Below are 13,893 nucleotides of genomic sequence, written 5' to 3'. Positions count from 1 at the left end.
GACCTCCAGTCCCAGCTCCGAAGAAGACCTACATAACAAATCACACCTCTACAGCTGAGTCAGTGTATTTCAGAGCAGTGTCAGTTTTTCCCTCCCACAGCTCTCTCTGGAGTAACAGCTACTTAGATGATTCCGGTTGCTCCTGACAACAAAGGGCACCGCATTTTCCTTGAAAGCATATTTAGCCCCAGGTAAAATTACACTTTTTCCATGGGGCAAGCGGAGGGAAAGATGATAATTTCAAGTTTTCTGTAGTAATTCCTGTTATTAAGCTAGCCCCCAGTTATTAGGATGAAAAGAGGGCAGTCTCCAAGGCTGGAGATTAATGTCCATGAGATTTGAGTTGGGTTTGAAATTTTCTTCCTTCACATACCTGTTTGATGAATCTGCCATGTGTGCTGGCTTTAGTGGGTGGAAGCTATTTTTGAAGAAAGGAAGGCTGCTTTTAATTTCTGGATGGGTTAAGATCAATGTTCCCTCTATTTAGGGAGAAAATAATGTTTATTATAGAAAACAGCAAAAAGCCACAACAGAAGAAAAAAATGTTTATAGTATACCTGCTGTCTGCGGGTGCTGCTGAAATTCTTGGGGCAGGTGAAGGTCTTTATCCCATGTATTTTTTATCTGAATGGTCTTGCAGAATGGTATCTTGCAAAGACATACGTATACACTTCAGTTAGTGATTCAACACACTTCAGTTCATCTCCAGTAATCATCCCAAAGGGACTTTGCATTTAATGAAATGTATGTACCTGCTTAAACTCTGTCCTGACTAATGAATACCTTTTTTTCTGGAAATGTGGTACAGGCACATAAGGGAAAGAGCTTTCAGGCAATTCAAAGGGTTGGACATTCCCTGAACAGCAGCTGCTACCTTTGAAACGAATCGAGAAGCATCCTCAGTGGGGAGGTGGGGCTCTGAAAAGTCCAGAAAAGTGAAGGAAATGAAATAAAAGCATCTGAAACAGTCTGTGCTTGAAACTCTTACACTCTGAGCTGTACAAATGGAGGCTGCGCTCAAAAGCTGCCCTCAGCAACTGGGAGACAAATGACAGCAGCAGAAAGTAATGCTGGTAGTAAAGTAAGAAAACAGCAAATTGTGACCATGTCTTAAAAGCAGGAGAACTCAGGGGACAAACACGTAACTTTTCAGAGAAGTTTCATTTTGCTTTTTTAAAAAAATCCTTCTATTCCTTTATTTCCACCACCAGCCCACCTTTGATGATACTCCTCTAAAGGTGTCTGCAGCACTGGAAGTCCTGGTATTTTGTGAACCTGATTTGATACTTTCTGCTGCAGCTCAGCACTTGGAAAAATCAAAAAGCTGTCCCATCTCATTGTCTTCTCTCCTCCCATGGATTTTTTGACATAGTCTCCTTTCCACTGTCCCACTTCAGTTTGTCGCTGGCACACGTTATCTCATTTTCAGGTCTGTCATTTTTCTCAGGAAAAGAGCATAAGCATACCTGACCGTACCTGAAATGACTGTACCACATCTGTCTATCCCACAGTCCTGGACACTTCACAAACACTGCATAATAAAATTGGGAAAGACTTCGTTCTTTTATAGCTCTTAATGACTAACTCTTATTCAAGAAGATAATTTTTGTTCTCTGTTATTGTTAGCCAGCTCCAAAATTAAACAGATGGGTAGAGAGCAGAATTCACCTCAGCTAATACAACTGCTGATTTTTTTTCCCCTCTAGTTATTACATAGAAAATTATCAAGGCTGAAAAGTGACAGGTAGGAAATTCTTACTGGAGTTAAGTTCCTCGTGGCCATTTACATCTTTCCTGTCCACCTCCCTTCTTTAAACAAAGATGTCTGGGCTATTTACAAGCCCCTCAGCATTGCTTTTAGTTTTCCTGGTGCTGTTGCAAGCCTTGTGTAAAATGTATAAACACGTGGGCAGGTCAGGTTAGTAATTTTGTAGGCAAGGATAAAAGACCTTTAACACTAATCAGATGTCCTGGCAAGGGCATTTGTGTCTGCTTCTGAAAGGAAAATTTACATTTTCACAGTTGCATAACCACATGGGTAGAAGGAATCTAGGCTACAGGCAGTTACGCTGCTATGTATGTCTAGGTAGAGATCCATATAGCACACGTTTGTCATTGTACGTGACTCTGGTGCTGGGTGAGGATAAGAGGTGCAGTTGTGAAAGATAAAAGGCTATTCCTTACTCATCCTGAGGTTCCAAAGGGACTTCTTCAACTTATCTGTGTTATAGCTGTTTGCAGTGGCTGTTTGACTTCTTAATAGCATTAGGCGCTGATTCAGAGAGTGATTTTATGTTAAGGGATCCTAGCAGTAATTGCATTTCTAATTATATTCTCTGTGAGGAAACCTCTGCCATGACTGTGATGAGGAAGTGTCAGTGACGGGTAGGTCATGGCTGATTCTTGTGTTTGTGTGAGAGGAATCTGGGCTCAGAGATAATGGGACAACTGATCCTCAATGGCTAATGTTGAACTCTTTCCTCTCAGTGGTTTCAGCATAAAAGTCCCACCCGATTGTGGATATTCTAATACATGTACTAAAGTGTGGGGTTTCTTATCTGGACATTTTATGCTTTGATAATTATGTGGGATCTGCATAGCTCTAATTTGGACAAGTCCTGAAGGGCACTTCATTTCCCCAGCCTCACAGATCACACATCAAATGGCACAGCATAGTGTCGTTTAGATCGGGCTCTAAAGTGTCATTTTTATAAACAGATTGTTTTCCAATGTCAGGGTCTAGGATCACTTGTAGTTCTGTCTTGTAACTCTCATAAAATATCCTCTTAGTATTTGATCATAGGCTTATTGAGTGGTGATGGAATCAGCTGTGTCATGTAGAGAGTATTTTTTTGTTATTGTATTTCTGTGTCATGTAAAAAGATTAGAGATGCATATAGAGCACTTTTCCTGCCAGGTTTGAAAATGCCTTCAGATGATGATTCTTGGCATAGTATATGTTTAGACAGTATTGCTGCAGTGGATAACTGTAGGATTCCCATTTTTAGGTTGTTTTCATTCTGCTCGTACAATCTCATTTATTGAAAACATATACATATATATACACACCTTTTCTCTTATACTTCCACTATCCACCTTTAAAACTTCTTGATAGGATATCAGGAAAATCAAACATGTTTACACTGGGTATTCCTAAGAGGATTTACATTTCTCTAGGTCGTGGACCTGCAGAGGATTTTGTAGCTGTCAATCCTACATGGGTTGTTTTTAGCTTTGCAGATAACATAGTTGGGAAAAAGCCCTGAGAAGCTTGTTTGACAGAGGTGAAGTAAACCATAACTACAGTGATACACAGGCAGCTATTTCTGCCCTCTTTCTGGATAGAAAAGAAAACCAGGTGTGATATTGGTTAGGAGTATTCAAGCTGGTGATTAGACATCTTCCTAGTTCATAAGAGAGTATGAGGTTAGGTTGAATAAAATATAATCTTACTAAGACGATACTAAACAAAAGCGTAAGATTTAAATAAAAGGAACTGAATGAGTAGAATAAACAGTGAAACATCCTAAAGTGTTAGCCTACATGTTTAAAAAATGCTTGGAAGCTAAATATGTAGAGAAGGTAAAATAAGACCAAGGAGGCAAGATTAAGGGTTTGATTGTTTAACTCTTTCAATGAAAAATGTTTCTGGACACCTTACCATCCATTCCTGCAATCATGAGCTAAAGATGTGAGGCTAAAGCCTTGATACAGGTCATCTGTTTTGATTTTAACAAGACATAAATTCTGTTACTTCATTTCTGCAAAAATAAATCTGCAATATCTTAATATCATTTCAGTGCAGATAGGTGCAAATTAAATTAATAAAAATGACAATTTTATTCGGGCCTAATGTATTCTGATACCAACAGAATTCTGTCATTAAATTCTCTGGGTTCTTGTGTCCTCATCAGATTCTTCCCAAAAAGATCTGTCTGCAGGTTTGGGCCTTTCTTTTCTCTCCCCCCACCCCCCATTCTGAGGTACTGAGAATTTTGACCAAATAAGAATATTGGAAATTATGTGAAATCTATGAAGTTTTAGAAATATTTCTGTTCATTCTAAAAATCTGAGATTTCTTAAACTAAGTAGAAAGGAACTGCAAGCAGCACCTTGAGACTTTTTGTTCAAGGAGGAGCTATTTTGCAGTGAAAGATGCAAGACTGAAGAGAGGTGCTTAATCCCATGGAAGCTAGAAGAAGAGACTGTGAGCTGCGGGAGAGAAGTGTCTGGGGGAAGCACAAGGGCGCCTGTCTGTTTACATGACTGCAATCCTGACTTCAAGGCAGCACTTTCAGGAACTGCAAAGAACCTGTGTAACATTAGATGTGTGAGGAATGACTATGCAGTATGTTTAAAGGCACCCTGAAGCCACTCTTAAGGTTAGATTCACTATCTAGGAGCAGCAAAACTGGGCATGTTATTATGGGCCAGAGGCTGCTCTGCAAAACATGCAGAGCCCTCCTGCACACAGTGTTCAGCCTGACACAGCATGGGCATGGTGCTCTCTCAGTGGCTTTCTGAGGCACATCCAGACAGGCTGGTTGGCACCTACCCACAGATATCTCATCTGACTGGCTGCAAGACCTCCAGGTGAAAGGGAGGGACATGAGACTGGGAGGTTGCTGTAGTCCACCTACTTCCCAGAGTACTTGGTATGAGCAATGTTGACACTGCCTTGAAGTGCTTTCTGGTTACAAGTCAGTGTTAGAGATGTGAAATGGGTTTTGTATGAATTCCCAATCTGTCTGAATTTTACAGGGCCATTTTTGTGGTTGGTTGTCCTCTATTACACAGTGTTGGTACTATTGACTGTGTTGTCTTTTTCTAGTTGGTTCTCTTCAGATGGTAATTCTTGCACCAAGTCATGGTGCCTGTGATTTCATGGTGTGTTTGTTGTGTGACTCACGATTGTTTGACCTATGAGATTTATTTGTCCTTTTTCTACAGGTTTTAATTTGATGTCAAAAAACCATTATGCTTTCAAAGACGTACAGTTCTGATGTTCAACAGCCAAAAGTATTGATTTGCAATTGGCGGGAGGGTGTGTTTGCTTCAACTAGCAGTGCTTTTCAAAATTAATTCCATTTGCTTTATGCCAAAGAGTCCCTGCGTCCCTTTCAATCCACCTTCATGTCGACTGCAGCAAAGCCTACCATGTTAAAAAGGAAATAGAGTTTATGCCAAATGTTCTCCCACATATTTTCAAACCTTTTAGTGGCATTTGCACTGGAATTTTTCACCCAAAAGCCACAGCAGTTCAGAGCTCCACTTGATGCTTTTTGTAAAGACATCTACTTTCTGTCAAGAATGGGCTACATTCTGGCCCGGTGACCATGAGTAGTGGCTTACGCATACACATTGTCCTCCTGGTATATATGGCGATAGGTGCGTGTGAGCTTCTTGCGCTGTGAAAGGGAATAAAATCTGGCCCATGACACTGAGTAATCTGGTTATTTTAATCACTACCTGTGACTCTCTGAATTATCATCTGTATTATGGGATAATATGATCTCTTCGGTATTCAACAATGACTTTTTAAAAATTACCATATATGTTATACAGAGCTAATATATTAAGAGATACCTTAAGGGTAATTAGCAAGTGTGTAATTTCCTCTGTAGGTTCTTATAATGATGGTTAATGTCATAAATGCCTTTTAATAAAATTATAGGCTTGTAACCCTGCCTGACTATCCTTTGTGTGTCATATAATTAATAAAACCAACCTTTGGTGTTCATCTCAGTGTCACAAAGCATCATGTAAACTTCCATACTGATGGTAGATGGTTAGTCTCTCATCAGAGAAAGAATAAGGTTAAGGCCAGGCAGCTTGAGTATATGTTACCTTACCTTTAAAGGCAGTTGGATGGGCTTGTTAACAAAAGTACTTCTAACAGAACATATATGCTCATTAAAGAAAAAAAAAGGCCATTGATCTACTGTCTTATTATAAGACTACATGCAAAATTTTAAGGGAGTGAAAAGGCAAGTGGGTTGCAGCACTTGGTATAAAGAATTGTTTTACTTCTTAACCGCTGAACATAGTGAAAATTTGTGTCCAACTTAAAAGCATTTGGAGACGGATAAGAAGCTTCATCTTGAATTGAAGGCAGTTGCCTGGAATGTATAAGAGCTGGGATTGTTTCCCAGTCTGGCCTAATTTCTGTGGGGATCTGGCTAAGTTGATTATATTTTATGGTCTTCAGCTTTCCTGTCTGAAAAATAAGGGCTGTAATATTTCTTTTCTTTGTCTCACATTTCCAGATTTTAAACTTCCTGGAGCAAAGGAGATATCTATGTGGGTTTTCATTGTTTTTTTTTGCTTTGGTGGTTACCGTAGAATCTTGTAGTATTGTTCAAATTGGAAGGAACCTAAGTCATCTAATCCCATCTACTGCTCCAAGCAAGGGCAGTTTTGAACTTCTGCCCTCTAGGCCATTTTCTTATTGTGAATACTAATAAGGGAACCATAAATTTTACATGTCACCACTGAAAAGAAGGTCTAAAAAGTCATGTAAGACTCATTAGGATTATTTTACTGTTCTTTGTCCTTCAGGGAATGATGTACCTGGAAGAGAGGAGGCTTGTCCACCGGGACTTGGCAGCCCGTAATGTTTTGGTGAAATCACCAAACCACGTGAAGATCACTGACTTTGGCTTAGCCAGGCTTTTGGAAGGGGATGAGAAGGAGTATAATGCTGATGGAGGGAAGGTGAGTGCTGTACATGTCTGGAAGTAAAAGTATCACTGTGACAAACCTCCTGAAGTTACTCTTTAGGGAAGTGTATCCCTGTGGGACTATTATCTATGTAAGAAAGTCTGTCAGTGACTTAACAAACCGTGTTGTGCCAGCACACATAAAGGCTGCTCATTTTTTGCCCAGTGAGCTTCTCCAGGTGCTAAAATATAATTATCTGAACAGTTTGCACACTTAGAATTAGGTTTTGTTCATACGCTTCTTTTTGTGTCTTGTTTTGAAGATTTCTGAAGTCAGTTCAATGAGTGACAGATGTTCTAAGGCATTTCTGCCAAGCCTCTTTCTCTGGTCAGTATGGACCTCAATAGTTTGTGGTCCCATCTTCCCAGACAAGTAATTTTCCAGAAAACAAAAAGGAAGATATGGAAGAGACTGTATTTGTAGCATATGGGAGTTTACATATGCTCAGCAAAGAGCCACCTCTTCTATCACATTGGAAGAGTCTGCATATGCTATCTTTTTCATCCAAGTCTCCAATACCATGCTGAATGCCAGGCCACTAGAAAGATGGCTTGAGGATAATTCTGAAAAGAGACATTTTCCCATATTACTTTTCAGCATACCGCACAAAATCCATGTAGTCCCTCACCTCTTTTCTAGTGTCTTCGGATTAACAAATTATATAATTCAGCGGCTGTAAGTAAAGGCTCTAAGTACATACTGCTATCGGCTGCTCCTTAAACATCTTGAAATTCCACATTTCAACCTGTCACAAAATCCCAAGGGATTCTGCCTCTCCTGTCATTCCTTTTCCTGAATGTTTGGCTTTCTTTCTGTCTACTTGCTGTGTTTTTCTGTGCTCACTCACGCCCTTGTCTGGGACAAACAGTTGTTGCCAGTGTGTGCCTCTCTCCTGGATGGGCTGCTGCTTTATTTGTATGGATGCTGCCCTTGGCAGCTGTTGCATGGATTACCTTGGCATTTCAGTCAATGAGGTGAAGAGTTTGAAAGGAGTCACCGGTGCTTTCCCATTTCCCCAGCAAAGAGACCTCCTGGCAGGGAAGGTGGAGTTTTGGCAGTCTTCCCTGATTCCTTCAGTTCTCTAATCCCCTCTTCAGTAACCCCTCTGCCTCTTCCCTCCATCAGCCAGGGATTGACAGAAAATGAGCTTGTCCTTGCAAACCAGCTGTTCCCTGGCAGCTGTTAGATGGTGTCTTGAACTTGTGAGGCCAATCACACTGCTGGGAGATCTGGAACAGGACTTACACACAACACGTGTCACTTGCCAGTTCCAGAGAAGTATCCTATGAAATCCAGAAGACAACTGCAGCTTAAAGTTGTCTTGAGAGCATGCTAAGACAGATTCAGACTGGATAAAGGAAAAACTTCTTCACCATGAGGACAATCAGGTTATTGATCAGGTTTCCCAGGGAGTTGGTGCAGTTTCCATCCTTGGAGATTTTCAAGTCCAGACTGGATAAAGCCCTGAGTAACTTGGTTTGATCTCATAGCTGAACCTGATTTGAGCCTGGGGTTGGACTAGAGACCTCCTGAGGTCCCTTCCAACCTGAGTTATTCCATGATGAGCAATGCAGCTTTGCTACTTCAGCAATTGTTCGAGTTTGGAATGACCCAGTCGTATTTAAATGGAATGAAAGTGATACACTTCTGTAGAGTTTAGTAGAGGAGGATGAACTGTCTTTGCAAGTGCTAAGCCAACCGTTATTAAAGAGTGCTATTTTTGCCATAATTGTATAGGTTATGTTCATTAGTCAACTTCATGGAAGGTATTTTCATAAGGGTTTGAATGAAGATACATCCTCTGCTTTTACACCCCCCGTCTGTTCAGATACTGCATGCAGTTACATATCTCTCTGGTTTATTCCAGTACATCTTCAATATTTCCAAATTAGAGGCAACCCATACAAGTCCATGCCAGGTAAAAATCTGTTTTTAATGTCCTTCCATTAGAAATTATTGGACTGCAAGACTGTGCTTCACAGGCCCAGCTCAGGAATAGGAAACACCGTGAATATCATTTGAACACAAACTCAAGAGGGCAAACCTAGGTTTGTGTTTGCCTACACAGCCTTCTCTGTCAGAAGAGATGAGCTCCCCCCAAGGGTGATTCAGAACCAAAGGCTAACTTGGGACTTTTGACTTGCTTTCAGGAGCAACTTTTTTCACTGCAGTAATGATACAGAGAACTGGGAAGGCAAAGTTCCTAACGAATATTAGGAGTTAGAATTTAATTCTCTCCATTGCCTTTTTACTCTGATGATGATTATGCGGACTGTGAAGTATGGTACAGGCTGGGGGCTGACCTGCTGGAAAGCGGCTCTGCTGAGAAGGACCTGGGAGTGCTGGTGGACAGCAAGGTGACCCTGAGCCAGCACTGTGCCCTTGTGGCCAAGAAGGCCAATGGTACCATGGTCTGCATTAAAAGGAGTGTGTCCAGCAGGTCGAGGGAGGTTATCCTCCCCCTCTACTGTGCCCTAGTGAGGCCACGTTTGGAGTACTGTGTCCAGTTTTAGGTCCCCCAGTTTAAGAAGGATGTGGAACTGCTTGAGCAAGCCCAGCGGAGAGCTACCAAGATGATCAGGGGACCGGAGCATCTCCCTTATGAGGAAAAGCTGAGAGACCTGGGTTTGTTCAGCCTGGAGAAGAGAAAACTGAGGGGGGATTTCATCAGTGCTTCTAAATATCTGAAGGGCGGGTGTCAAGGGGACGGGGCCAGACTCTTTTCAGTGGTGCCCAACAACAGGACAAGGGGCAACGGGCTCAAGTTGGAACACAGCAAGTTCCAGCTAAACATGAGAAAAAACGTCTTTCCTGTGAGGGTGCCAGAGCAGTGGCACAGGCTGCCCAGGGAGGCTGTGGAGTCTCCTTCCCTGGAGACATTCAAACCCCACCTGGACACGTTCCTGTGCCCCCTGCTCTTAGGTGTGCCTGCTCAAGCAGGGGGGTCGGACATGATGATCTCCAGAGGTACCTTCCAACCCCTACCAGTCTGTGATTCTGTGTATTATGGACACTGCATTATTAACTAATCTCATTAGAGAGCAATCAAGATGGCAGTGTCTTGTTTTGCAGACTGTTGAGGCAAAAGAGCTTCTGTATTCTACCTTCTCTGCTGCACTTCAGCTTTAGGGGGATTGGATGTAGTTTCTGCATTGATCCCATCTTTACATGGGTATGATGAAAAAGTTGTTCCACTACACCTGAATCAGTAAAATTTGAGTGGTACGAGAAGTTTTGCAGATGACTGGTTTGTATTTCTCACCTCCATATGTTTTATGAGGCAAAGCCCCATTCTAGAGGGCAGGAGCAAAGATTTCCTCTGCTGGGTAGTGCTGCTTGGTTTTTAAGCTTAAAGTTGAAAAATGAAACAGGGAGGAAGCTGACGTCTACATACAGGATCTATCTGTATTGTTTTAAAATTATATTTTTAAGGTTACATTTGTCTTGTCTTTCCCTAGATGCCAATTAAGTGGATGGCTCTGGAGTGCATACACTACAGGAAGTTTACCCATCAGAGTGATGTTTGGAGCTATGGTAAAATCTTCATGTGATTAGTTAAAAAATTTGTCTCTTGTAAAGCATTAAACCATGTTGTGTTACAATGTTAAAGATATGCTCTCTTCCTAGAGGAGTTAATTCTAGTGGTTTTGGTTCTTCTGGTTTTCCTTGTCCTTTTTTTTTTTCTTTTAAATGTGTGTAACTCTAAACAGCAATTGTTACTTGTCTCCTGTGTTACTTCCCTGCTCACTAAAATAGATTATCATGATGTCCCTGCTGGGGTGACTGCCGTAAGGTCTGGGCTGGTAGCAGTTTGGCTGATTATTATGACAGAAGAAGGCCTCTTTCAGCTCAGTCACAGATTCATAAAAATACAGCTGCAGGTCATAATTTTCATCAGTCCTTTGAAAATCTTAACTCTAAAGGCCATGAGTGTCAAAAACCATTTTCAGGCTTACGGGACTTTCTGTACCTACAGTTAGATAAAAGGGAATTTGTCATAATACAGAGCAAATACAGCAAGAAAAAGGAGAGAAAGAGATGAGCTCTCCAAGCTAACTAAAACAAACATCCTTTTAATTTCACAGTTAACCTGGGAATTGGTTAGACAAGTCAGCTTATGTGGACTCCACACGCACACAAAAAAAAAGTCACATTTGAGAAATGAGATTTCATTTACTGTTGTTGATTCTGTTATACAGACAAGCTATTGTGCCACATCTGCTGAGGTGTCTGCCGGTTTATCTGGTATAGCTATTACTAATAAAATCATATGTGTCTTTGTAAGTGGAATTCTTTAACAGTATCTAGGGCTATGGAGTCCTATTTGTATTTCCTGTTGCCATATCATTTTGAAACAAAAAGGTGTACAGTTGTATTCATTACTCACTTTTACCTGTGGGTAGCAGCAAAAGACACTGTTTGCTGTGACTGGTTAGCTGCCCTCTCCTATTCAGCTGAGAAAAACATGTGAAAGTTAAATCAATCATATAAAGCTCAAATTCTCCTCAAATTCTGAATACCTCATATCACTTAGGAAAAAAATACGCCTCCATTTATGAAATTCATCTTAAATGCAGGAATCCCAGAATATCTATAATCAGAAAGGACAAGACCAAAAACAAATGGCAAGTTATAGGTAATGAACATCAACAAAGAGGTGAATGGGGGTGAAATAAATACATGTTTTATACATACGGTAATTTTGCCCATCACCTTTCCCATTAGCGTGACAGCTGGCAAAATACGGTTACTGATCGGGAGGTGTGTTTAAAATGACCTTTGCAATAAAAATAAAAGTTAAAGTGGTGTGAGAACATAATTTTCAATATTTAAGATTTTGTTGGGGGATGAATTCTGTTACTTATGATCTTTATTTCCAGCTCCAATGCCAAAACAAATCCTATGGCTATTCAAAAGGATAATCATGATTTTGAAGCACAGCATTGTCATCACTCAAATCCATAAGGGCATTTAAGGAAAAAAATAATACAGGTGGCTGTGAGTGATTTACAAAGCAAAGACAATGACATAATGTTGCTCAGTTCTGTAGCTTTGTGGGAGATTGATGCTCTAAGTTAGGGACCATCTCCATTTTTTCCCCTTAAAATAATAGAGTACATCAGCCATTCATTTTCTTTTTTGATATGATAAAAGATTGCGATGCATTCTTTTGTTATTGCATCAATTTACCACCGTTTACTTGTCTTAGACCTTTCTCTTGTACCTTTTTCTTTTTTTTTTTTTTCTTCTGTCTAGGAGTCACTATCTGGGAGCTTATGACCTTTGGTGGGAAGCCGTATGATGGAATCCCAACTCGAGAGATCCCCGACCTCTTGGAGAAAGGAGAGCGGTTGCCCCAACCTCCAATTTGCACTATTGATGTTTATATGGTGATGGTGAAGTGTAAGTAATTGTCGCTTTTAATATCCATATGCTCAGTGCAAGAGGGACACTGTTTTAGAACATTTACACCTATAGTCTCTGACAGTGCTGGGTAATAGGGCAGGCTGCTTCAAAGCAAAAGCTTCCCAAGATACTGTAAATTCCATTTAAATACTGTATGCATGTTTTTGCAATTGCAAGAGATATAAATTTAGCCATGAAGGATTGAGTTAACTCAGCTTCTTATTACTGTCAGATGGTATCTCATATTCTTGCTGTGAAGTCAAAATTGTATGATTGTTATTGTAAACCCTTGTCGTTTCCATGCCAATTGATTTTGGTGTTAAAAAAATAGTATTAAACATAATTATGGTACATGGATACGCAGCCAGTGAAGGTTGTGAGGAGAAATACTTGTTCCAAATATTGAGGAAAGAAAACATGAATGTTTTATTGTTAGTAACGAGAATGATGATTGCAACAGTACTAATAAAAAATAAAATTAAATTAATACAATAAATGCTACAGAGAGGGTAATTTTTTACCATTCCTAGTCCAGTACAATAATTTATGAGGATTTTTACTTTAGCAAGAAAGGAAAACAGTCTGGCCATGGTTTCTTCCTACCCTTTTATCTCCAAGATACCTACACTAGTGACAGTATCCTCCAAGGCTATGCTTCTAATTTAAAAAGAATTTGGAACATCTCTCTGGCGTTTCTGACTTAATTTAAGTGAGATTAACATACAGACATCTCATCCATCTTACATAGTCCTTTCCCTTTTGCTTCATACACAAAAAACACTGAAAGAAAATAAAACTAGAAGAGGTAAATAACATATCTTCTGAAAACAGCTGTACTGTGCATGCAGGTATGGAAATTGTCTGAATGGTGCAAGGGGTTAATGTTGGTTGAGTGCAAAAATGTTCCATCTGATAGGATTTCTAATGAGTATGAGGCGAATCTCAGTGGGCAAGAGGAAGTCCTAGTAGATGGGGAATTCTGGAAGGTGGAAAGTAACAGCTAGATGTACAGACTTAGTCCTGTAATGTTTGTGTGAAATTCTTTATCAGCTATAGTAGCTTTGTTTTTCCTGCATTGGTCGCTTCTTCAGTTAAACAGCATGAAGGAGATAAGGCCTCCTTCGTTTAGCCTCCCTGCCAAATGAGAACACGTTGAGAAGCTGCTGATAGGATCTTCCATTAGAAAAAGCTGTCACTGAGATAAACTAGTTGCTGGTAGTGACTGTCTATACTACTTGCTTCTTTAGCAGAAAGCGGTAGCAGGGATTGAGAACTGTTGTTCTGTTGTTCCTAATGAGTGTTTCTTGGAGAGTGAAGGACAAATGAATTACCCTTACTCAATTAAAATAGCATCTAATGCCTTGCGTGAGGTCTGTGTTAATAATGCAGACACGTGAATGCAATATTACCTAAAAGGCAAATGCGAGGTCAGTCATCCTGTAGATCCGTTGAACAGCTCTTTTTAACCTAAGTCACTGTGGAACAGTAGGTCAGTTAAAGTAAGATTGTATTTAGTTGTAACTTTGTAATAAACCCACTAGACTCAGATGAGATCATATTCATTATATTAGAGGTTGGACACGTCCATAGTAAAAGACAGCCGAACTGACATCTAAATGGGCAAGACAGACACAGAAAATTGCAGGGCATTGTTGGTGTCTTGGTTTTGGGCATGGGGAACAGGAGCTCAGAGGAAATTAAGATGTTCATGCAGTGTGGAACAATCTAGTCATCTCTGGCCAAGACCAGATGTTTCGCATTTTAGAT

The 13,893-nt window shown here is 40.3% G+C and overlaps 1 protein-coding gene across 4 annotated transcripts in view; it reads left to right on the top strand.

Annotated features, from left to right (window-relative positions):
• Positions 1–13,893, top strand: part of ERBB4 (erb-b2 receptor tyrosine kinase 4) — a 647,409-nt gene that overhangs the window by 607,180 nt on the left and 26,336 nt on the right. For all 4 annotated transcript variants that reach the window (XM_075094047.1, XM_075094045.1, XM_075094049.1 and 1 more), the window contains exons 21-23: positions 6,559–6,714; positions 10,179–10,254; positions 11,977–12,123. In XM_075094047.1, the coding sequence (XP_074950148.1) occupies positions 6,559–6,714; positions 10,179–10,254; positions 11,977–12,123 (379 nt within the window). The remainder of the gene's footprint in view (positions 1–6,558; positions 6,715–10,178; positions 10,255–11,976; positions 12,124–13,893) is intronic.

This window comes from Phalacrocorax aristotelis, chromosome 5 (assembly GCF_949628215.1).
Source record: "Phalacrocorax aristotelis chromosome 5, bGulAri2.1, whole genome shotgun sequence".
Lineage (NCBI taxonomy): Eukaryota > Metazoa > Chordata > Aves > Suliformes > Phalacrocoracidae > Phalacrocorax > Phalacrocorax aristotelis.
The sequence above is the reverse complement of the archived record's forward strand: the minus strand, read 5'-3'. Positions and strand labels throughout refer to the sequence as shown.